Source organism: Hemicordylus capensis, chromosome 2 (genome assembly GCF_027244095.1).
Source record: "Hemicordylus capensis ecotype Gifberg chromosome 2, rHemCap1.1.pri, whole genome shotgun sequence".
Lineage (NCBI taxonomy): Eukaryota > Metazoa > Chordata > Lepidosauria > Squamata > Cordylidae > Hemicordylus > Hemicordylus capensis.
The window spans coordinates 391721726-391747818 of record NC_069658.1 but is presented as its reverse complement, the minus strand read 5'-3'; the positions used below and the strand labels follow the sequence as shown (position 1 = coordinate 391747818).

At 45.8% G+C, this 26093-nt stretch overlaps 1 protein-coding gene across 2 annotated transcripts in view; it reads right to left on the bottom strand.

Moving 5' to 3' along the window:
* UBE2O (ubiquitin conjugating enzyme E2 O) overlaps positions 1-26093 on the bottom strand; it is a 133645-nt gene that overhangs the window by 27948 nt on the left and 79604 nt on the right. Inside the window, exons 3-9 of one of the 2 annotated variants that reach the window (XM_053291976.1) lie at positions 23101-23211; positions 21665-21762; positions 12932-12995; positions 10584-10727; positions 9051-9160; positions 8094-8244; positions 4151-4192 (exon numbers count right to left, since the gene is read on the bottom strand). In XM_053291976.1, coding sequence (XP_053147951.1) covers positions 4151-4192; positions 8094-8244; positions 9051-9160; positions 10584-10727; positions 12932-12995; positions 21665-21762; positions 23101-23211 — 720 coding nt within the window. The remainder of the gene's footprint in view (positions 1-4150; positions 4193-8093; positions 8245-9050; positions 9161-10583; positions 10728-12931; positions 12996-21664; positions 21763-23100; positions 23212-26093) is intronic. The other variant, XM_053291978.1, reaches the window with a different exon arrangement.

Genomic DNA, 26093 nt, shown 5'->3' with positions numbered 1-26093 from the left:
TTGTCAAGGGGAATCCAGTGAGGATTCTCCTTTACACGGAAAGCGGTGGGGGTCCTGGCTCCTAAAGGGCAGGCAGGGTGGCAAGAGAGCTAAAGGCTTCTAACCCACCTGGTGCGGCCAACCCCCATGCAGCCCATTGCCAAAGTGTGCGGAACCCTCCCTCCTTTACCAAGCCGCCGGGGATGTGTGGCCACTGCCACGTGAGCCGCTTGGTAAAGGAGGAAGGATCGTGCGCACTTTGGCTATGGGCTGCACAGGGGTGGTGGTGAGCAGCAGTGCGGGCAGTCATGCAGGGGAGAGAGAAGCCTTTAACTAATTCTCTTGCCCCCACGCCCCAAGCCGCCTGTTCAGTGCCAAACTGGGCTTGGCTTGGTCCATGGTTGAGCGGCAGAGGCAAACAGGAAGGCACTGCTTTGCAGTGGTTCCGCTCCTACCTCACGGGCAGCTTCCAGATGGCGTCCCTTGGAGACTGCTGTTCTTCCAAATCTGAACTTTCCTATGGTGTCCCTCAGGGCTCCATATTGTCTCCAATGTTGTTTAACATCTACATAAAACCACTGGGAGGGATCATCAGGAGATCTGGTGCAGGGTGCTATCAGGAGAGGAGAGCTGGTCTTGTGGTAGCAAGCATGACTTGTCCCCTTAGCTAAGCAGGGTCTGCCCTGGTTGCATCTGAATGGGAGACTTGATGTGTGAGCACTGCAAGGTATTCCCCTCAGGTGACAGAGCCACTCTGGGAAGAGCAGAATGTTTCAAGTTCCCTCCCTGGCAGCATCTCCAAGATAGGGCTGAGAGAGATTCCTGCCTGCAACCTTGGAGATGCTGCTGCCAGTCTGTGAAGACAATACTGAGCTAGATAGACCAATGGTCTGACTCAGTATATGGCAGTTTCCTATGTTCCTATGTTCTTAGTATGCTGATGACACCCAAATCTGTTTCTCCATGTCAACCTCATTGGGATAAGACATATCCTCCCTAAATGCCTACCTGGAGGCAGTATGGGCTGGATGAGGGACAACCAACTGAAGCTGAATCTAGATACTTATTGTGCGGGGTCGGAACACGGGAGACAATATTGATCTGCCGGTTCTGGATGGGGTCAAGCTCCCCTGAAAGGAACAGGTACTCAGTCTGGGGGTGCTTCTGGATCCGAACCTCTCCCTGGTGTCCCAGGTTGAGGTGGTGTCCAAAGCTGCTTTTTATCAGCTTTGGCTGATACGTTAGCTGTGTCCATTTCTTGAGATAAATGACCTCAGAACAGTAGTACATCTGCTGGTCACCTCTAGGCTGGATTACAGTAATGCGTTCTATATGGGGCTGCCTTTGTATGTCATTCGGAAACTGAGGTTGGTCCAGAATGCAGAGGCCAGGTTGATTTCTGGATCATCTAGGAGAGACCATATTACTCCTGTGTTGAAAGAATTACACTGATTGCCGATACATTTCTGAGCAAAATACAAGGTGCTGGTCATTACCTACAAAGCTCTAAACAGCTTAGGCCCTGGGTATTTAAGAGAACGTCTTCTTCACCATGAGCTCCACCGCCTGTTGAGATCATCTAGAGAGGTTCGCCTGCAGTTGCCACCAACTTGTTTGGTGGCTACTCAGGAACGGGCCTTCTCCGTTGCTGCTCCTGGACTTTGGAATGCGCTGCTTGTTGAAATAAGAGCCTCCCCATCTCTGGCGACTTTTAAAAAGGCACTGAAGATGCATTTATTCACCTAGGCTTTTAATTAGATTTATGGTTTAAATTTTTAATGCTAGTTTTAAATGATTTTAAATGTTAATGTTTTTAATGTTTCAATTATTTTAATTATTGAATTGATTTAGTTTTGATTTTAACTGTTAGTTGATTTTAGTTTTTATTTGTTGTAAACTGCCCTGAGCCATTTTTGGAGGGGCAGTATATAAATCAAATAAATAAATAATACATAATAAACTGGTTCGGCACTGAACCTTTCTTGTACACCCTTAATAAAGACTACTACTTACTACAACTACTCCATTCAGTGGCTTATATCCAGTCCAAGTTACTCATGAATACTCCCATTGAAATTAATGGGACAAAAACTTATGAGTACAAGTATTAAAGGAACAAGATTCCTTATGAGCAACTTAGTGAGTGCCTGGAGTAGCCTATCTCATAACTATAACATCTAAAGTGTGTGTTCATGCATGTGCATATATACACTATCCATATATTTAATTCTCGTAGACGTGCCTCAGCCTCTGTGGGGATGCGTCCCGGCAACCCAGCTGATTGGCTGGGCAGTGGAGGGATGCACCTGACTGGCTGAGGCGCGTCTCAGTGGTGGAGGCCAGTGGTGGCGGTGGGCCTGGCCCGGCCATGGAGGCCAGTGGCGGGGGCCCCAGCCCGGCCGCGGAGGCCAGTGGTGGCGGGGGCCCCAGCCCGGCCGCGGAGGCCAGTGGTGGCGGGGGCCCCAGCCCGGCCGCGGAGGCCAGTGGTGGCGGGGGCCCCAGCCCGGCCGTGGAGGCCAGTGGTAGCGGGGGCCCCAGCCCGGCCGTGGAGGCCAGTGGTAGCGGGGGCCCCAGCCCAGCCGCGGAGGCTGGCGGTGGCGGCGGCGGGCCCAGCCCGAACGCGGAGGCCAGCGGTGGGCCTGAACGCAGAGGCTGGCGACCAGCAGCAGGCCTGGCCCAACCCAGCTGTGGAGGCCAGAGGCAGCAGCGGGCCCGGCTGCGGAGGACGGTGGCGGGCCCGCCTGACTGTAGGGGCAAGGGGCAGGAGGAAAAGACAGTGGTGGGGGAGAAGTGATGGTGGGGAGGAGAGGCAGCTGGGCCCAGAAGCAGAGACTGGGGCAGAAGATGTGTTTGTGTGTTTGGGTGGGGGAGATGTAACTGCTGGCCCCAAAGAACGCACAGATGCTCTGTGAGGGTTGGCTAGTATACATAAAAACACAAAGTGCTACAGTTAGAGAGACAAGCTATTCCAGTCCCTGTCTTACGTCCATATTAAGTTACTCTTAATATATCATCTTAATTTAAATAGTGAAGAGAAGACTACAAAGATTCAACTATGATTACACACACACACACACAACCTTATCTAATCTTCAAAGCCAAAAGAGCATACAGGTTGTGCACACTGTCCCTCCACCACCGCACAGCACTTTCCTTCCAGACAGGCATCACTTGCCATGACAGGCATTTCATTCATCAAAAGGCATAAATAAAAGCTAATTCCCAGAATTCTATAACTCCCTGTCATACCAAGAAACACTTCTCTCATTTCTCAATGACACCCAGAGAATTCAGCAGGACAAAGTAAATATTATGCAATATGAACGGGCTGAGTAGGGGGCAAAATGTGACCATCAACCCAAACATTGAAATCATCAAGTGCAGGTTCAGGCTCTCCCTGAAGGTATTCCTAAGTATAATCTTACTTTCTCCCACATAATGAACAGCTGCCCTCTGCCTCCATGAGGTGGGGACAAAACCTTCCCTCTACTCCTAATACTCCTCAGCACCAAATGATAGAATTACGTGCACACATATGCAATGCATCTCTGCATTATGTGTAAACCTCTGTGCCGCACCATGTTATCCATCACAATAACTAGCTTTTAAGTAAATAAATAATATTTGTTTTCAGTCTGGGAAGCAGCATGGAATTTCTCTGCTCACTGGGGCCAGGGGGCATGGAGAGAAAGCACAAGGTCCATCCTGATGGTCACTCCAGGCTTACAGGGGAAGGGGCAATGTGTTTCCAATGCTACCTCCCTCTCATCTTTATTCTGGAAAGGGTTAATTAAAACAAATTTATTACTTAAAAATAACCTCTTCTGAAACATTTCAGTTTATGTAGAAAAGGAAATATTAATAAACGCCTGCTAACTGGGCAAAGAGGCATCTATTAAAGTGACAGCTCTCTTATATTTAGACAGGGGAAGATTGTGAGCTCTTGAGACAAAGAACCATCTTTTTTCTATAAAAACTGCATTGACAACTTTGTTGAAAAGCAGTATAAAGGTATACAGGTTAATCATAATCTGCTATTGAATTTTATATGGGGGGAAAGGATGATGGTCTTGGTGTCCCCAGTATCAATTCTGCAAGCTACCTTAATTTGATCTTAGATGGACCTAAATTTGAGATCAAGGATTTTTCAGATATAGAACAAGTACAGTACCTTTTCAGGCTTTACGTTGGATACGAAACAAAGACAGGCCATCTGCAATATTAAACACCATAATTTTGGTATCATTGATGAAAGCAAGGGATATTTACAGAGGAAAATTACGTCTAGATAGATTATCCACAATTTTGGTAGCACTGTATTTATATTTTAACCCACAAGGGGGAACTGAAATATTTAAATTGTACTTCTCTCAAAAGTCATTTTTGATTTTGTAGGGAAATATTCCACTATATGGACACATTAAGCTATGCTACAAAATGTGTGACCCAGTGAGCCTGGCTCAGACTAGCCATGTTTTGTGCCCTGTCAAGTGCCTTACAACCTCCAGGTTTAGGTCATCAAGCAATCAGCACACACAGGAAGTTTGAGCCCCTGGTAAGCCCTCCTATTCGGCTGGTTGGGTCACAAATTCCATAAGCTTGGATTCAAGGCTTGATCATGATCAATTCTGACATGAATACTTTCAGATTAGACAGAGTAGGCCACAGGTAGGCAATTTTGGCTCTTCAGCTGTTGAACTATAACACCCATGAACCCCAGTCACAATTTATTGTGGCTGAGGATGATGGGAGTTGTAGTTCAACAACAGCTGGAGAGCCAAGGTTGCCTGCCCCTGAAGCAGACATTGGGCTGTGTCTCACAAGTGAAAAATAGGTTGAAGAACCCATCTATCTGGTTTCAGATGTATGTACTCCTGATTTTTGTTTGTGTGCTTGCAAAAACCTGGGAGGTGGTGGGGAAGTGATTGTATGGGAGGCAGGAGCTGGGTTGGATAGCGCCATCCAATAGCATATTATCGAGGGTGGAGAAAATGTTGTCCAACCCAGCATCTGCCTGCCAGACAGTCACTTCCTCCTCCTCCCACACCAGTTTTTCCAAGCACACAAATGAAAATCAGGAGCATTCATAGTTCCCAAAGCTGGGTAGGACACTTCTCCAACCCACTTTTCACTCATGAGAACCAGTCCTATTAGTAGCCAAATCAAGAATATACTACTAGAGTACAGGATTGTACACGAACCAAAGTTCTCAAGGGTAGAAATGTATAAAGTACTACTTCAAATTGGAAGATGCTGATATGTTGTCATATATAATGTAATGGGAATATTCTTAAATAATTCCTGGATGAGATATGAGAACTGGTATATCAGAGTGGCTAAAGGACTGAGCAGCAAGTCAGGACTTCCCCAGTGTAGCCTCTGCCATAAAGTCACTAGGCAGGCCTTAGAAAAGCCATTCCTTCTCAGCTTCTGCTCCCCTGCTGCAACAACAGATACTAATACTTATTCACCTTACAGGGTTGTTGTAAGAACACCACAGTTCATGTGAAGCACTCTGAACATTTGAATGAGCTATACAAATACAATAACAACAACAATAAATACTTCCATACAGAATAGTATTTCCAGTTCATTAAGACATTGTTAACAAAAAACTATTTTCAGTGCAAGAGTAGCTGCCAGAATAATGCATGCTTAATAATTAAAAGAGATCCTAAAACAGAAGAATTTCTACTGAAACGATAGGACTTGGCAATTATGAGTAAATTAATAGGCTATGTCTGCATTCAAGGCAGACAAAATTATTTATTGAAAAATAACCTATTCAAATAAGTAGAGCATAAAAAAAGGCACCGAGTTACTCTGAAAGAGCCCAGGTAGGTACAGAACACTAAGGATAGTCATCGATCTACCACACAATGAAACACAGGTGGCCGCAGCACTGCCTGCACTGACGTGCGTAAACACAGCCAATGGTGCTGTGGATCAGGGCAGTTCTACTCCATCTTAACGCTGCACAAAAGCAGCTGTGCAATGTGATGCCCTCTGGAAAGAATGGGCATTGTGCAACTGCCTTAATGCAATTTTGAGATGGAGAACAACCACCCTGCTCCCCAATCCCATCAGCACGCTCTATGCAGACACACAGCAGCATGAACAGTGCTCCAACCAGCAGCATTTTGCTGTGCGGAATGTGAACCAATAGGCTTTTTTCCTTTAGAAAAGTTTTAATTGTATTCTTTGTTTCTGCAACATGCAAGAAAGGAAACTAATGCACAGAGAGACAACCTAAGCCAAGATGAATGCACACATGTGTCTGATCTTAGAGAGCTGCATCACATTCAGCAATATATGGTTTCCTGAGCTAGGCATATGTATTCCTCCTTCCCCTGCTATGCTTGAGAAACATGAATAATCTGAGAAGAACTGAGCAGATAATAAGCAATGTGGAAAGCAGTTTTAGGAAGCTATAGAGAAGCATTGCCTCACCACCTGAACCATGGAATTTGACAGCACTAGTGTTGCATATTCTTAAACAGAAAAAGAAGTTCTTCTTTCACTTGAAACTGCTGAAAGGATTTAAGCGGTCATCTGCAGTGTAAATTCCAAACTAATCTCCATCTAAGATTTAGGATTATGAAGAGGCAAAGCACTGAGGATTTCAACAGGGATTTAATCTGAAGACAGCACCCAGAAATAGGAATGTGCACAAATCAATTTCTTAATTCAACCTGTGCCCGAACTGAATCCTCCCTGATTTGTTTTGTGTCCGAATCTGTCCCCCCGAATCACCGCAGATTCGATTTGGATTTGATTCAATTTCATTTGGATTCAGATCGATTCAGACCACTTATAAAGGTCCTAGGGGCACCAAATTCGAGTGGTGCGTAGGTCCCCATGGGTGCCACCTACCACCCAAATTTCAAGGCAGTGGGGCATTTGCTTGATATTTAAATGTTTTTCTTTTAGTTTTGACTGGTTTTGTATATTTCCACCATAGGAAATAATGGTGATTCAAAACCACCCTAACATGCACCCCCAGCTTTAATGTTTTTTAAAAAAAGCTAAACTCTAGCCCTTGTAGAAGTGGTGTTATGGAGCAAAATGTGCGGTCACTATTTTTCAAGTGTTTAGATTCTTTGGTGTTTAATAACTTTTCCTCATAATGAATCCCTATGAGGATTCATTGCACACCTTCATTTCTTCTGTTCATTTTGATTGTCATTGGTCAGTGCCAACTGTCATCTGCCAACTACCCCCCACCTGCAAGGCAGTGGGGTACTCAGTTTATTTTTAGGGATTTTTGAAATGTTTAGATTCTTCGGTGTCTACATTACACACCTTCATTTCTTCTGTTCATTTTGATACCACTGCTTTGCGGGTGGGGAATTAGTGGCATCCCATGTGCCAACTACCCCCCAACCCGCAAGCCACTGGGTGTTCAGTTTATATTTTAGGATTTTTTGAGGTGTTTAGATTCTTTCATGTGTAATGAATTCTCATAGGGATTTATTATGAGGAAAGGTTATTAGACACCAAAGAGTGTCTAATAACTTTTGGCAGGGGACAAGCGGTAGCTTTAAGAATGAGGCACACAGTTCTTACCTGCTCCTCCACCGTGGTGCTGTCCTTCCCAAAAGGCCACACACAGTTCTGTTGCAGCAGCACAGCAGGCACATGGCTGCCGCACATGTGTAGTGGCCATTTGCGTGGTCAGCAACATCATATTGACTTTTGGGAAGGATAGCACCGTGACCGAACAGTGGAAGGATGGTGGAGCAGAAGGTAAGGACCTGCGTGCCTCATTCTTAAAGCTACTGCTGTCCGTGGAGGCCCCCCCTCCCACCCCTGGCTGCCAGAAACGATTTGTGCACATCCCTAGTTAAGGATCATGATTAGGCAAGGAACTTAGTTAGTCATAACCATGGTTAACATCTGTGTCAATGTATCTCTGAAATGAGGTTAAGGCTGAAGGCAGAATGGGGGAGGACTGCTTTTGGGAGTGTGAATCCCAGAAACAGATTAGACCCATTACATTTGTTAAATAAAATGAGACTCAAAAGCATAATTAAAAATTTCTACAGAAATCCTGAATAAAAATACTTCTCAGAAGCTATTTCACATTCTTATTCAAGCTATTTCACTGTACATACCTTTTTGGCAACAGATCCTTCTCCCAGAACACAGTTTCTTTCTGGGCACTCACACGTAATTTTTGCAGGCTCTACTTTCTCAGGAAATACATAGAGACATCTTTCCCCAAGCTGCCGTTCAGCATGGTCAAAGCACCCCAGACGCTTTACCCTGACAGAGGAGACATGAAAGTGATACCACTTTATTGCTGGTTGAGGCTATTTCTCCCCAAGTTTTATTGTTGGCTGACATCTTTGATGGGGCTTTCAGGTACATACAAGGCGACAACCACTTGAGAAATCATAATGGTTAAAAGTAGAAAATGACAATATTTCCTCATTTTATAATTATTTAAGCTTAATGAAAAAGTGGTTTTGCTAATGTGGAACAAATATTCCTAAACTGTGTTTACATGTGGAAAAACAAATGTAAGGAGATGTTCAAAGTTATGTCTCCTGCAACACTATAAGAAGTTCTATCAGTTGCTTTCATAGCCAGCTTACTTTCTCACAGTTTTCTCCAGTATGCTATGCCCAACCTTTACAGTGAAACTCAGCAGCTAAGTGAGAGATGCATAGGCTCAAGCCTCTCTCTAGTTGCCCCCTCTGCCCGAGATGCCATTCTCAATAACCCCAGAATTGTAGGGTCAGGCTGTGGTTGCTCTATGATAAGTAAAAGGTAAATTGCTTCTGCTCCCAAAAACATTCATTTCATAGTGAATATACAAAGCTCTAGGGCTAAACAAGAGTGAGAAATTCTTTAAATTAAGCATTCATTTAACCTTGACTGACTAAGAGTGACTAGACACTCTCTCTCTTCCTACTGGATCATCCAACACCCTATCCCAAATATTTGCACCAGTTATGATTACGGTCCGGCAACAGCTCTAAATACATGTAACTCACTCACTAATGTTCTGGAAGACATGTTAATTTAGAAGAAAACATTTAGGGTGCTTGTTGTGAAGAACTTCATACCTAGATAAGTTCTCTTGTGTGATTAAAGATGGTGGCGGGCTTATACTATCTGTACCTCCAGGACAGAAACTTTTAGTGATCCAGGTAACTTTCAATTCTACCACCTGTACCTAAAAAAATCAGCGGGGGAGCAGAGGGAGAAGAGTAGTTTTTTTAGAACATTTCACTAAATTATACACCAAATAGACAGCATTTTGCAAATGAAATCACTTGCCAAACTAAACAGAGTTTTGTTTTGGATCAAGCACTTCTGCATTATTGAGATATTAAGAGACATTTTGTTACCTTGCACAGGTCAAACATAGAACATTCCCTGGATATCAATCCTTTCTCATGAATAAAATCCTAATTTGGAAAGAACTGAATCAGGACTAAGTGTAAATGTAACACAATGGTGCCACATCTTTAAACAGAACCACAACCCAAGTGATTGTGGCAGTCTTTTGCTTTTTGGAGTAATTCAACAAAAAATTAAGTGCTAAGAAGCTGGCAATTTACTGAGGATTGCTCTGTTCAAATATCAATATAATGAAAAATGGAGATGACTCCTAACTAGGGGTGTGCATGCACCAATTTTGGGGGGTTAGGTTTGACTTTGGACAGAATTCAAACCAAACTGCTGGGTTGAACTGGCTCAACGATCCGAGGGGCTATGCTTGTAAAGGGGAATTTGGTGAGGATTCCCCTTTACATGCAGAGGGGAATCCTGCCTTTAAAAGGCTTCTAAGGGTGGTGGCAAGAGGGCACCTTTAAAAGTAGGTGTTTGCCGATCCTCCAGTGGCAGTGGGCCCTCAAACCCCCAGCGCTCCTCCCATCAGCAGGGTGGTGTGGTGTCCATGGAGGTAAGAACCACACCGCCAGGCTGCCTGGGGGGTGGGGGAGCGCTGGGGTTTTGAGGAGCGGCTGCTGCCAGTGCCACTGGAAGATTGGCAATTATCTACTTTTAAAATTGTCCTCTTGCTGCCCACCCTGCCTGCCGCCCATAGAAGCCTTTTAAAAGGCAGGATAATACTCACTGGATTTGCCCTTTTAAGCATAGCCCCTTGAACTGTCAAACTGGGTCAAACCATTCTGCAATGGACTGGGCTCAGTTTAGTTTCATTGCGGACTGGCCTGCCTCTTGGAGGCCAGTTCAGTTCGCCATCAAACTGTCTAACTGGTCTGATTTGTTGCAGACTGGTTCGTGCACACCCCTACTCCTAACTTGCCTACTATTGCTGTCTCACTGTAAGAACATCTACACAACCTGACTGGGGACAGTCAAGGATCTGGGCAATGAGGAGGTGGAAAGAGGGTGGTTTTTAGTTTAAACGGAATCACAAATAATGGGCGAGATTCACATTCAGAGTCCTAAACAGTTCAAAACAAACACTCAGACCCCAAAGTTACACCTTACTTTGCCTGTCTTTTGTAGATCTGTGTTTCAAGAATTAAGCCAACACATTTGGCTCAAAAGGCAGAATAATGCCTTCATTGTGGAAAAATTCAGTTAAGACAGTGATCCCAAAACATTACCAGCTCAATGAGCCATACCTCTTCTACCACCACTCTGAACTTGCTCTTTGTGCTGAGAACAGGTTTAACTCCTGAAAGCCACTGCACATTCGAGAAGACTTTTGAGGGACCAATTAGAACTTGCCCAGGATAAAAGCCATATGAATCATCAAAGAAGAGACCCTAAAAGTGTGAAGCAATATAAGAAGAAGTGCAAGTTTAAGTCAGGTAGACCACAATTTGTTGCCATGGAATGGGATGTACTAATTAATAACACAAATTCTGTCTTTTGCCCCCCCCCAGCACCCCCACACCACCCAGCTCCAAACAGGACACAACAGAATTTAAAACAATATATCATCAATACCATAAAACTGAGGCCAGTCTTCAAAATTCCAGCAAGATCTGAAAGACTAAAAATTCAGAACAGACTAAAAGCTTCGTGGATCAAAAATGTTTCAGCTGCCTGACAGTAGCAAGGGTACCATATGGGTGCCCCAAGGAAGGAAGTTCCACAATCTGGGCACAATAGAAGCGGCCCTACCCCATGCCTCAGCTAAACAGACCTCTGAAGATTTAGAGCGAGGCTTCCAAAGATGAATGCAATTGTGAGGCAGGCTCATGTGGAAAATGAAAAGCCTTCAAATATCTTGGTCCGAAACAGATCCCTATATTTCTGCCCAATTTCAATCACTAAGGAAATACAGGTGAAACTCGGAAAACTAGAATATCGTGCAAAAGTCCATTAATTTCAGTAATACAAATTAAAAGTTGAAACTGATATATGAGACAGACGCATTACATGCAAAGCGAGATAAGTCAAGCCTTAATTTGTTATAATTGTGATGATCATGGCGTACAGCTCATGAAAACCCCAAATCCACAATCTCAGAAAATTAGAATATTACATGGAACCAAGAAGACAAGGATTGAAGAAAAGAACAATATCGGACCTCTGAAAAGTATACAGTATACTGTGCTTGATTGGCCAGCAAACCCGCTTGACCTGACCCCATAGAGAATCTATGGGGCATTGCCAAGAGAAGGATGAGAGACATGAGACCAAACAATGCAGAATTGCTGAAGGCCGCTAATGAAGCATCCTGGTCTTCCATAATACCTCATCAGTGCCACAGGCTGATAGCATCCATGCCACGCCGCATTGAGGCAGTAATTGCTGCAAAAGGGGCCCAAACCAAGTACTGAATACATATGCATGCTTATACTTTTCAGAGGTCCGATATTGTTCTATTCTTCAATCCTTGTCTTCTTGGTTCCATGTAATATTCTAATTTTCTGAGATTGTGGATTTGGGGTTTTCATGAGCTGTACGCCATGATCATCACAATTATAACAAATTAAGGCTTGACTTATCTCGCTTTGCATGTAATGCATCTGTCTCATATATCAGTTTCACCTTTTAATTTGCATTACTGAAATTAAAGGACTTTTGCACGATATTCTAATTTTCCGAGTTTCACCTGTAGACCTCATTGCAAACTTCCCTGATCCAAGCACATTTCTCTGCTGTAGTCAACCACAGGAGTTCCTAAGGCAGTTAGGGAGATGTCATGTGTGCAGAATTATGACTGATGCAGGAAGAGGGAGCAGGAATTCAGAGGTATTAGGAAACAAACAGCATCTAACCTCCTTGAATTATTTCTGTATTACGTAGCAGATTCTCAAGGGCTAAGTGTCTATCCATAACAGAAAAATTGATTATTTACTCATGCTCAATGTCTTCTAGGATCTTTGGCAAAACACTGTACTCCACTGGGTCCTTTTCTTGGTTATAAAACTGGAAACAATTTTTTTTTTTACTCATGAAATTTCAAATCAGAGACAGGGAAAGCAAGGGTGGGGCAGAGAGAGGAGGATATTTGCTTCTCATCTGAATAGTACCAGAGAGCAGCAGTTTACTTTTTGACACTAGCAACAGAAAATGGTAGTAATTCATTTAAATGAAAGGGAAAAACAGCACCACCACATTGCTTAAGAACGGGACCAAAACCTGTCAATAGGAAACACTGAGTTCTAAGGGCCAAAGCAGACAGACTGTAATTAGAAATAATTCAGGTGCAAGCAAAACCTGGCCTCCCATCTCCAATGCTGGAGTCACCATTATAAGCGAATGGGAGCAGACACAAGAGCCCCATTCCAGTGTCCTATGGCAAACGTTTATTTTTCCCATATAAAGGAAATGTTGCCATTCTCTTTTTATGAGAAAAAAGTAAGGTGCTTCCACCACTGTGGTGGTGATGCTCTCCCTCACAATCCCCAGCACTAGATAGCCCTTGTGCAGATAGACAAATGTGGCCCAGAACACAGACACACTGCATCTCTGCAAGCTGATAACTATCTTGACAAGGGGGAAAAACCCAACTTACTGAGTCACTGACATGTGGGCAGACATCATAGAGCTTTGCTGCATCTTCTGTACTCATAGAACACCTAAGAAAAAGAAAAGGCTGTCTAAAAACAGTCTTTGCAAGAGTCCGCAGAGTTTTTATAATGATAAAACTGTGTTAATGTGCCCTTATTATCTGGATCCAAGGAGCACTAAACCACATAAAAGCAAAATAGATATACAAATGCTGCAGTGTTTTGGTCAGTATCATCTGATAGTTACAACTATTCACTGTGAAATCGCTAGAATGAAAATATGAATGCTGTGAAAAGCTTCACAGGATGGGGGTTTTTTTGTTGTTGTTTTTTAAACCAGTCCCCAGCTACCAGTTTGGCAATAATGAATGCCAAGATTTGTGGAGTAAAAAAAAATGTCAACATGTAACTCAGATTTCCTACAACAGCTTTAATAGAAGTCAATCCACATTTGTACTTTCAGTTTTTCCTCTTGAAAATGCTTGGAAGCGGCAGAGGTTGTCTGAGGGTGTTTCAATGGCTGGTGCTATAAAAATCCATGGATGAAGAAAAGTAGGAAGACCCATACTATTCTCCCAGATCAGCCTGTGATTAAGTGCTGCGAGTTTCCTTAGCAACTTGGCCTCGATAAACTGGTTTAGGTCAGTACTCAGATAGTATTTATTCTAAATATTTCTACTCCACTTTTCTATCAGGAAGGCCTTCAAGGCACTTTACAGTAATATAAGAATTATACACACACATGCAAAACACAATTAATCAGAAAAAAGGAGTAGGAAATGTATAGGTCGTGTTGACACGTATAGGATAACCACAGTTAATTGTGACTGAGGATACAATTTCTAACTCCAATTTGTGCCACAGGTGTTCAACAAACTGCAGCCAGCCAAACTGAAGGATAGGTGAGCCCCTCCCTGCTGCTCAACCTCAAAGGCTAATCCCGCCCAGCTCAGTGACCAGACTGTGAGCAAAGTGTCAATGCCAGCCTCCTAGCGATGATGGCAACTTAACCTCTCCCTCTCCCTGCTATGCTGTCTCAACAAGTGAGTTCCCCCAAGTGACTTGCGGGGCTATTACTCTGTGGTGGAGAGACACACCACCTCATGTGGGGGTTGGAGTTTCTGTTCACAGGCGGGGGGCACTGGTGCTTTTCAACATCCTCTGCAGGGCAGGGCTTGGCAGACCACTCCAGCTCGCCTACCACTATTTGTGCTGCTCATCTACCTTCTCTCCAGGGCTGTTCCGATAGTGGTGAACTCCTGCCAAACGTCACCTGGAAGAAATTTCCCACGTCCCTTCCCTCATTGCTCCCCTCTGCCCCCATGGATTCTTTTCTGGCCAGCACACACCAACAACCTTCCCAAAGCACCCATCACCCCACGCCATACATGTTGGTGGTACCACATGTGCCTTACCTCCCTATCTAGCAGCACTTTGTATTCCCCGCCGGGGATCACGTCGGTGCAGTACAAGCCACACCCAGCCCAAAACAAACTGTCTTGCGATCCACATGGCACATACAAGGGGGCTCTAAGGAAATTCCCCACCCCCCACACACCTGCACCCTTCCACGCTGCCCTCCACACCAGTGCCCAGGCGCGACTTGGGAACTTGCACACCATGACTGGAAAGAAACACAGAGCTAGGAAGTCGAGTAGCTCAACTTTATTACAAAACAATTCCACAAGCTGGCAGGGCTCTCATTAGCAAGCCAGGGGCCAGGTGCAATAGCCCCACGCACCTCTCAGTGGTTTATAGGGTGGCAAGTGCTTCCAGAACCACAAACATGCCTGGCTCTGAGGTGTTGAGGGGATAGGTGCTCCCAGGCATGTCTTGCGAAGGCTACCCTCACACCTCCTGTGAGCCTCAGGGGCTGTATCAGAGCTGATTGTGGGCTGGAATTGCCACCTCCTTCCTCGCCCTGTGGAACTGCAGATGGGTCCATGGGTCCTTGAGCAGGACGTCATCCTCGACTTGCAGATGTTGTGGAGAATATAACAGGCCACGAGCAAGATGGGCACCATGTCCTCCTCCACGTCCAGCAAGTAGCATAAAGCATGCCAGCAGGCCTTCAGCAATGCCCTCTGCACCACCATCCTGATGCTGCTGTGCTGATGGTTGAAGTGCCTCTCTATGGCATTCTTGGGTGCACAGAAGGGGGTGACCATCCACTCCTGCAAGCTGTAGCCCTAGCCATGGCGTGGCTCCTGCCCGACACCCCAGTGTAGACATCTATGAAACACCTTGTCGGGTCTACCACACCTTGCAATGTCATGGTGTAGTAGCATTTAAACTCATAGTACTGCTCTAGGGGTCCCCAAAATTTCAACATGAATCCCATCAATACAGCTCAGGACAGCCGGGAACCTTTTCCCTTGAAGCTTGCCATCACCTCCCTTGTGTTGCCCACATCTGTGAATAGCTCCACGATCAGGTTCACTACTTCCCTCACGATCTTGCAGATGGTGGATCTGTGGACCATGAACAAGTTGCTGAAGGTCAAGTAGGTGGAGTTCGTGGCTAGCTTGTAGACGGCTATGGCAACCACCCTCTGCACAGAGATTGCCCAGCACGTCACCGTGTCCTGGCGGACAAGATAGGGTGCCATCTCTCTCAGCAGGTAGTCAAAGGTCTCCCTGAAGATCCTGAGGGTGACCTGGAAGCGGTCGCCTTCACACATGTCCACGTACTCAATCGACATCCACGTGCTGTCATGCATGGGCAACCTCCACCTCCTTCTTCTCTCAGACCACTGCTTGTGCATGGCATGCACAGCATTGGTGAGGCCACCCAACTGTCTCAGTCCGGCTTCCATGGCCGCCCTGCAACATGCAATCAGACGCTCTCATCCTGTGGAGAAGTCAAGGACCTTATAGCCTCCATACAGGCTGTGGTCGCACCAGTGGGCCCCAAGGCCTGCAGGGCCAGGAGAACACTTCCCTCTCTGGGCTCTCTCTGTGACCTCATCCTCCATGGTGTAGAAGATCATCTGCATGGCCGCAATGCCTGCTGTGCCTGCCATGGCAATCCTACTAGTCAGTGGAGTGGTTGCAGGGATGGCACATGCCTCGTCTTGGCCTGGGACGCACACACAGCACAACTGGGGTGTGGGATGGGTGTGCCTGCCCACCAGTCTCACACCACAGGGAAAGATGGCACGTTATTGGAGGAAGAGTGGTATTGGTGGACTGCCCTGCTTTAGGCTTGGCTTCGTACACTTTGCCTGGTGATGGGAATGCCCGCCCACCTCCCCTCTCCTTGGGCATGAGGGGATACAGGGCCTCTCTACCCTTCTCCAACCCAGTAATTTCCCACAATTTTGAGGCAGATGCGACACCAGTCTTCTCTGCACCCCTCTCGCCTCATGAAATGACCTTTATGAGTCCTGCCAGCCTCTACCATGATTCTATCCCTTTGGGAGAGAAGTAGGTTGGATAAACAAGTTTCAACCTCTCTTTCTCTCCAGGCCCCCAGGAAATACCCCAGGACTTCAATCCACCCTCATTTCTTCCTTCCTGCGTGCATAAAGCTACCTTTGTTTTGGATGTAGTTACACGACAATCTCCCACACCCAACACAAACCTCCTGCCACCCTCTACTTGGCCTGGTGTGGTACACCGCTGTAGTGTAATAAAGGAAAGCAACACCATCCTGAAGAAATAAAGGTTTTATTGAAATGGGGGGAAACTACAGCAGCCAAAAGGAGAGTAGCCTCTTTTCACATTTTCCAGAGGAGGAAAGCTTGCTTAAGGGGGTTCCAGACTTGGCTCAGTGTGTGCTGAAAAGTGTGCTCGGTTTGTTCTGCAAAGTAGGTGGTGTTGGGGAGTGCTCATTTGAGCGGGTGTAGGGGGCTCTTGAAAAACACTGAAACAGAACGGGCACTTTTGGCTTTGGTTCTAATACTGCCCACAGCTTTGCTACCTGGCGGGGGCAGAGCCATGGTGACAGATGTTGTTACCAGACTAGGCTAGTTTTCAGTACCAGGTTGGGGTGTCCTGCATCTCCTCTGCTGGGGTGTGCTGTGTACTGCCCCAGCTTCCCCTTCTGCCACTGTGGCCTGTGCATGGCTGGATTCCTCCGCCGCCCCAGTCTCGCCTTTCTCATAAGGGCGGTCCAAGAATGAGGTTGCCTGTGTGGGGGCATCCACCATTGCTAGCTACCTCTTTCGGGAGGAGAAGTGAGTTGGGCCTGTGCATTTCTGCAGGGCCATCTTTCACCCTGCTCCCCATCCAGGGAGAGCTTTGTAGCTACGGTGGCGGTGTGTTCCGCTGGTATTTGCTCTCATCCTGTGCCTTCTGTGGCTGATGGGCTTGGGAGCAGCTTGGTGTGGGGCTTGGGAGCAGCTTGGCGTGGGGTAGCAGGCCAGACGCAGCTCTGCCTGAAGGCCAGCATGGTTGTGGCCATTAGACCACTGGGCTAAGGTGAATTGAGTCCCAAATGTGGGGCGGCTTGTAGATGCCCCATTCCCCACGTACAGGTTGGCACCTCCCTCATGAGAGCCTGGACAGTGGTCACAGGTGGGAAAAAGGCTGTGCCCTCCACACTCGTAGTGGTGGATGCTGCTTGGCGAATGCTTATCATGATGGAGAACGGTGGAGAGACCTTGCCAAGGCTCTGAGTGGCTGCAAGGGTGGTCAAGCTCTGAGCAGCTGCAAGCCGGCTGGCCCTCAGCCTCCTGTCCATGACACGTTACCAGGCATCATGTCCATCCTGTCCAGCAGCACTGTAGAAAACAGATCACTCCAGACAGGTTGTTGTGGGATATAACCTCTTTGAATTTTTTTTTTAAGGTGCTGCAACTTCTCTTTCAGCTGGCAAGCAGACCTGTGGTAGCCGTGGCATTGCATCTGTTCTGAAATCCAGGTGTAAGTCACCTTGTTCATGAAGCTGCTCCACAGCTGGTTCAGATCTCAACGAACACTCCAGGGCCTCGCCCTGCCCTTTCTGGCTGAGTCAGCAGTTTGATTTCTGTCCGTTGTGCTGGCACCCGTGGATGCCGAAGGGACGGAGAAAGAGGGAGGCTGGGAATCCACTGTTTTGCACCAATGGCCCTCTACTCCGAACCGGAGGCTATGGGCATCCAGAAAGCAGTGGTCATGCGCCTGTGGTTTGGGTTGAGTGTATGCTGCTGGGCTGGCTACCTTGTGCATGCTTGTGTGGGTTTGAACATGTGGGGCCAGGCTAGAAGCTCCCAACATGTAGGCATAGGGCCAGGTGCAGGGGACAGATTGCTCATGGTCTCAAGGGTTGCGCAAGAGTTAGCAGCTTGCAACATTCAACAATAGTGCACTGGGTCACATCAAAGGTTGTGCCAGCTACAGGGCAATAGATAAGGGTAAGGACAGATGGGGTGGCCATCATTGACAGATTCATCTGTTGCTCCTTGGAAGTTATCAGGAGTGGTCTTTAGACAGGCCAAGGATGGCCTAGAATAGCCTCCGTCAGGAGACCAGTGGTCCATTGTTGTGACAGGACAAGGCTCCTTCTGCCTGCCCCGGCCTCTAACTAACTGCCTGCCCAGACCTCTAAATCGCCCTGAGCCATTTTTGGAAGGGTGGTATAGAAATCAAATAAATAATAATACCCACCCTCTCACACACATCCTCTGTGGCTTTGGAGCTAATGAGTAACCTTTCAGACTCTTAACCATGGGGAGGGCAATGGTTCTGAACAAACACCCTCTCTGTATTTACAGAAACCATCCCAATCCCTCTGTTCACAACTAGGAAATCTGATCTATTGGGGCACTGGCTCATGAGGTGAGGGACAGGTGTGCTGTGCTTGGAATGAGCATCTGCATGGCGGAAGCATGTGTACACTGCACATCCTTGCTGTTGCCAGGTGGCAGTTTTTGGGGCATAGAACCAGTTAGGAGTTAATGCGGGGTCAGCACAGCAGGGGTGATGTGGATCTTTGAAAAGAGGGCCACTGGTGTGAGTGCATTGTTGCCCCCTGTCTGTCCTTTGCCCACCAGTAGCACACACCTGCCCATCAGGAAGCTCCTTTCCCATGACATGCCATCCTTGCTAGCTCTGGGCAAGGGGAGTGCACAGGCTGCTCTGTGATGGGCTTGGGTGTCTTGGGCATAGAATGAAGCAGTCGGCATCTGTGTGGTGCCACCACCTGTTACTGGGTCTGCTAGGGTGCACTGCTGAAATGTTCTACGGTGTGTGCTGGCCACCCCACCCCACGTCTCTGAAAACACTACCACCTGCTTGGGTCAGGCGGTGAGAACTGTGCTTCTGCATTCAGCAGTGCCTCCCCACTGTGCACCGGCCGCATCCCAAAACCCTGCAGGCATGCCCCGAGCAACATCTCCCCTGCCCCCCCACCCCAGTAGCAGCTTTCAGCAGGGAGTGGAGTGAGGGCTGCGTCTCTGAAGTTATCAGCATGTGCCACTGCTGCAAGGAAGAACAGGCAAGACAGGGGAGGAGGTTGTGGGTGGAGGGTGTTCTCCGAGAGCCAGCCAGAGAAAGCCCTGGCATACACAAGGCTGGCACGGCAAATCCACAGTTGTTGGCAACAAAGCTTAGAGAAAACCAAAGGTCCCAACTGGAGTTTAGCGGGACAAAAAGGAGTTAGCTTTTGGCCTGTAACTGCGGTTCCATGCATTTGGGCGTACTGCAGTTACAACTTCGGCCAGCTATAACTGCGGTTATCCTGTATGTCTGAACTCAGATAGCAGCAGCATAACAAAGAACACATTACAGCAGAGTATCATCTAGGAGAGCAACTGCTTAGTTCAGTTCAAAGGCCTAGTGAAAAAGGATGGTCCACCATGTGCTGCTATATTGTTCCTTTTAGAATGACAGTTGACACAGCCTTATTACTTCCTCGTTATGAATGAATTTTATGTCACACTTCTTGCAGACAAGAAATCTATCGCACACAAAGGTGCTAAATTTTGTGCGGCTGCTGTTAAGATCTGCCAACAATTAATTTCTACCCTTTAGATCTCGCCATAAAATGTTTCCTTCGTTGTACTGTATGACAGATCTCTTATCTGAATACTGTATAACTGGTTGTGTTTATGTCTGATCTATGATCATAACAAAGCTATTTATTCATCATCACCACCATATTTATATCCTGCTCTTCCTCCAAGGAGCCCAGAGCGGTGTACTACATACTTAAGTTTCTCTTTCACAACAACCCTGTGAAGTAGGCTAGGCTGAGAGAGAAGTGACTGGCCCAGAGTCACCCAGCTAGTATCATGGCTGAATGGGGATTTGAACTCGGGTCTCCCCAGTCCTAGTCCAGCACTCTAACCACTACACCATGCTGGCTCCATTGATTCATTCAATCAATTCAGCTTTCTGAAGATAATGAGAACAGTTGATAAGCTGGCCTCCAAGGGGAGGGTGTTGTATAGCCTAAGTGCAATCACCAAGAAGGCTCTGTCCTGGGTACTCATTAGCCTAACATCAGATAGTGGTGGGACCCAAAAAAGGGCCTCTTTGGATGACTTTAGTGCATGGGCAATTTCATACAAAGTAAGGTGGTCCTTCAGGTATGCCAGATGCAAACTGTGTACAGTTAAGTTCATCACTAATATCTTGGATTGGGTTTGGAAACAATTGGGAGCCAGTGCAAAGAAAGACTTATCTCCCCACTGACAGTAGTGTTCTGTGATAAGTGACAATCAAGTTATCCATACACCGGAGGTGGGAGGGAGAATCAGATGAAATCATGTCATCTTAACCTGTTTGTAAAGTTTTAACATCAAAAGGAAAACTACAACTTCTCCATCACAGATTTGGTAATAATGGTGACTTTAGATGAACATGTTTTATTTGGACATGAATAAATATACTGACATGCCAATGGAGAGCTTTAAGTTGTGTACAAACACCAAAGCCTGTTTCAACCAAAAGAAAAACAGCATGGCTTAGGATAGTAAATTATCGACTACACCGGGACCCAAACTTCTGTAGTCAGACCATTCTGTTCTCCACAGAGTGGGTTCAGAGGCTGGAAATACTCACCTTCATAATGAAGCTGTTGCTGTTTTATACACGTTTAATGAAATGTGTATGAAATGATTTTTATACAAATATGTACACTGATGTACTACCCATCAAAATCCAAGATAAATGTAGTCATTAACATGCTGAATCTCTTCCTTAGAATCAAAATTTTAGGGGCTGCAGCCATCTGATGGGTTGCCCATCGGCCATCCCCCTTCAGCATAATGGAGAGGGAAGAATTCACTGCAACCAGTTTTATACATAAATATTTAGATCAATTCATATTTAGCACAGTACTAAAGAAGTGCATAGTCTTAAGTAGTATACAAAGTAGCTGTGTAACCCAGAGAATTAAAGTATTTCTAGACGTTGAAGCTCCTCACATAAGGTGCAGTGGCTCAGCTGAGCAGACATGAGGAGAGCTGGCTGGCTGAACATGCAATTTGCTACTCAGCTGGTTGCTTCCACTGCAACACAAAACACTTTGGGAGATCAATAGCCATTTGGGGGCAATTTTCAGCAGGAAAACAGCAGTGGTACAAATGGTTAGCCCTCCTGAACCCATACTTCAGTCCCAATCCAAATCCCCACCCACCTTGGGAGCTATTTTAAAGGGGGGAGGGATGCAGGAGATGGTATGTTTAATGTATCATCTAGTTTGGTCCTCATAAGCAAGCTCAACTGAATTCAATGGAATTTATCCCAAGTGTGTATAGGATTGCAGCCTACATTTGCCAAACCAAGAGTTGCTCTGCAACAGAAACAAAGTACCTGGCTCCATTGGAGAGCTTCAGAATGATCTGGTTCTTTAAATCATACACTTTTCCTAGCCACCAGTCATAGGCTATGCAGTCACCATACATGAATGGCTGAGGGGGAAGAAGAAAGAGTTAGGAAGCTTGCTTTTTTAGGTCATTAATCACAACCATATAAAACATTTTCCAGCTCAATCCAAGCATATGAACAATAGGATGAGCTGAAATTCAGGATTCAGATTTATCTCACACGCAAAGTATCTGCTTTCATCAATTACCTGCTTCTGTAATGTAAAATTTCTTAATTTTATATTCTCCAAATAAGAGAAGTAGGTTTGTTTCTGTTTGCCCTTCTGTAGATCACGAGAGTTGGGGTGCAAAAGTGTGTAACTGGATGTGCTTTAGGAAGAATGTCATGGTGTAGTTGAATAGTTACAGTTCTATCAAATACGTTGGCTAATGTCTGAGGCACTCTTCATTCTCATCATAGGCAAGTATTTGAAAAATGGGTAGAAGTACCTTCCCTCAGACAATAAATCCAGAGCTGAATCCCACTGCTTTGTGTGAACAGATGGGACTGTATTGTTTGATTATTTGAGAACAAGCCGACCCCCGCACAGAGCATCTGTGCGTTTTTTTGGGCCGGCAACTTCTCCCGCCCCGCCCCAGTCTCTGGCCGGGCCGCCGCCTCCTTGCCTTGCCTTGCCTTCACGCTGGGCCGGATCCGCCGCCACTACCAGGCCTGCTGCTGCCTGGCATCAGCGGCCGGGCCTGCCACGTGGCCCACTACTTCTGCCATGCTGGGCCCGCGGCTGCCCAGCCAGCCAATTCTTCCACTGCTGCCGCGGGTCGCAGCCTGGCCCACTACTGCCGCCGCGCAAGGCCACCACCTTGCCTCAGCGGCCTTCCAGCCAGCCAATTCTCCTGGGTGCGCCTTAGCCAATCAGGCGCCTCTGCTGGCCAGCCAATCAGCTGGGCTGCCGGGACGCATTTTCCCTGGGCAAACCCAGGAGAATTATATATAGAGATGTTTCAGACCAAGATAAACCATTCCTTTTATTCAGATCCCTTCCGTCTCCATTTCAGCAAATAAGTAAAACACAAACACAGTACATGTGTTTTCCTTAATGCAGTACATTAACTGTTCTGCAGTCCAGAATCATATTGTTGCCATGGGACTGCCTGGATCAGGTGATCAACTAATTATGCTGAAGCTTCTCAATCCATTTGTTATGGACCAAACCTTTTCTCAGCCTGACAGAAGCTAGCAGCATGTATGAAAGAGAACAGGTGGAGTGGTAACACGAATGCTACATTACTCTCCAGAACAAATACCATTATTTTGCTATAAACCAGCATTCATCTTGGGGGATGCAACATCATCTGTACTGACTTATGATTAAAGTATTAAATTGTCAGCGTATCTCACTTTGAGAGGACAAACATTCTTACCCAGATATTCTGAAGATCTTTGCTGTTGACAGGATAAAGGATACAGTTGGTCCCCACCAGTTTTACTGCACATTCTATGTTTACATCAACAACTGTCCCACACTGGCTGTCCTGGAAACGCAAACAAAGGGTTGCAGCACATTTTTAAATTGTACAGAAACGGGACCTGAAAATTTCACCATTTACCCATATACCTTGAGTCCAAGACAATGCCAGCATGGTTTCAAGACCCAAGGAAAACAGCATAAGGCTAACTATGAGATGAAGGTTAAACTAGGACAAACCCTTTCATGCTTCCTTCCCATCTAGGATTCAATAGAACTGCTGAAACCAAAGTCCTCTTCTGTGGGTGGGCATCACCTTTATTTGAAAGCCAGCCAATTTGGTTTGCTCTCTTTGTAGGTTGGCAACTTATACAGATAATCTGAACTTGTGACTGGGTAATACAATATCTGTCCAGTGTATAAGGTCTCAGAACAAAGATATATGCTGCCTTTTATAACTTGTGTACACACATACACACTTTGAGACCTGAGGAAAGGATCTTGTAGAAAGTCAATATTCTCTCAGCCTCACTATATGCAATATGGGGATATACTACTTTGAGCAATTGAAATAGTTATAGAAATGAAAAATCTTTTACCACCTACTTGCAGAACAAATGTCAGAATACTGTATTATTTTACAGCATGATTTATTGTTAAGTCACTTTGGGTCTGTGAAAAAAGCAGGATAAAGACGTTCTGCGTTAATAAGAACAATGCTTCTTGTGCCTACATACTGCTTGCCTCACTGATGAAAAGGATATGAACCCAGATGCATCATTAACTCAACCAATTCTTAGTCAACTGGCAGCTGCTGCAATATCATACTTTTATTTATTAATGAGAATAGTCCATTACAAAACCCAGCTGACGACTGGCTTCTGTAGCTGTTCCCAAACATCAAGATCTATTAATGGAAACAAGAATATACACACACTTTGGAGGGCTGGCATTATATAATAAATGAATTAGCTCATTGTCCATAAGATACTTCTCTTTCCAAACAGGTTGAAGCATCAGCTCTCAGTGCCTTGTCCTGGGGCACACAGCAGCAAGACTTCAAAAGGTGAAGAAGAGGACTTTTTCTGTTTAGTCTGGCTTAGAACGGTTGCAACACTACATGGAGGGCAGTAGGGGAAGGGAGAGGAAAGGGATGTAGAAACAGCCAAGCTGCTAATACTGGAGTTTTGATTCTCACAATGCAGGGTGGCTGGTGCGTCTAGCAATATGACTGGGAAAGATTCAAGATATCTTGCAATGTGCATCCCACCCCTCTTTTCTTTTTTCCTCTCCGATTCTTCAAGAATCTTGCTCTCTCCATTAGAAATGGACAAAAGACAGCTCATGCTCTTTGAGAGCACAAGGTATATTTTATAGACAAATTAAAGTTCGTAATTCTGGAATTATGCCTCTTGCTACTGCCCCACCCATACTACTATATCGTTGCTCTCTGAAAAAGATTTCAATAGGACAAAAAGAAAGGTAGTCTGGGCATTCTCTCTACAGAATATTCTGTGGTCACCAACAAGAGCATGAACACACAACTACAGCATAGGGTGGTATAATAATTTAGTTCCTGTTTTTCAGCTGAAACTAGTTTTCTAGTTGAAACTAATGTTGCCTGATAGACAAAACAGTGGATTGATTCCAAGTTCCCAACTCAGCTGATGATCTGAAATACAATGGTCACCGAATGCAGGTGTAAACAACAATGAAAAGAAATTCCAGAGTGCCTTCTATGACAGCTCATATAGACTGCTTGTATGAATAAAGTGCAGATATCAAAGTATTCTAGCACATCTGTCATTTCAGAGGACATCTGTATCCTTTTTTTTTTTTAACCAGGACACACTGTAGCACATCTGTCGAGAAGCATTGAAGGGAAAATAATGTTCACCTAGTCTGAACTGAGGTTGGGGAATAAAGCAAACCTATATTTAATGCATGTAAATCCCACTGCTTTCAACTGTACACAAAACCTTATCGAGCAGGGCTGCACAACAAAAGTGCCCTGGTGGGCCAGAACCATGTACAACTTGGCGTGCAGGGGCCGAGGTCAATTTTTAGCACATTATTATATTAAAATTAAAAATATTATTAGTTACTTGTGGATCTATTCCTTCTGTCAATGGACCCATAGTTTCAACCAAGGGTAGTGGCCAGAGAACAGGTCCTGTCCCTGCTCAATGAGTGGGGCCCCTAGAGTGCATGCCAGCCCCAAACAAATGCCAAATCCTCTCCTCTCCCTAAATTGTTTTTCCTTTCAGGCTGCAATGCTAGGCATGCTTACAGGGGAGTAACATGGGAGTTACATGGCACACAAAATGAAGCATATTTCTGAGAAAGCATGCACAGGGTGGCGCTATAAGGCAGTTTCCAACTCTTGTATTGCTGCAGGGTAGCTGGGGACCAGTAAAATAGTCACTGCAGGCCAAATCCGACCCCGGGCCTTATGTTGTGCAGCCTGTTATAGAGTAACCATAGTAGATATCTAAAGTATGAGGTTGTTCCCACGATCAGGTCTGCCTTTTAACCCAGGCTTATAGTGAGGTAGGATGACAAGCATGCATGCCACCTACCTCACTTGCCGGTCGTGTTTGTTAACGGGCTGCCAGCAGCGGCTCCCAGCAGTCATATTTCCTATAGAGCTGGGGGTGGCGGGGAGGAGCGGCTCAGCAGCAGGAAGGTATCACAATGCACCGTGCTGCTTGTGGAATACTTGGTGGCCAAGTTTCCTTCTTCCTGCTTCTAATCGCTGCTGGACTCGCCACATTGCCGATCATGTGTGTGCATGTGTGGTGGAGCCCAGAAGTGGCTCAGATTGTGTGGAGGAAGACAGATAGGCTCCTGCCTTCCACCTCATCCCTCCCCACTTTGGTCGTGAGAAGGACTTCTATATGTCATCCTTTCATGTATAATGAAATTAGCCCTGAACATTGATCACTGCTT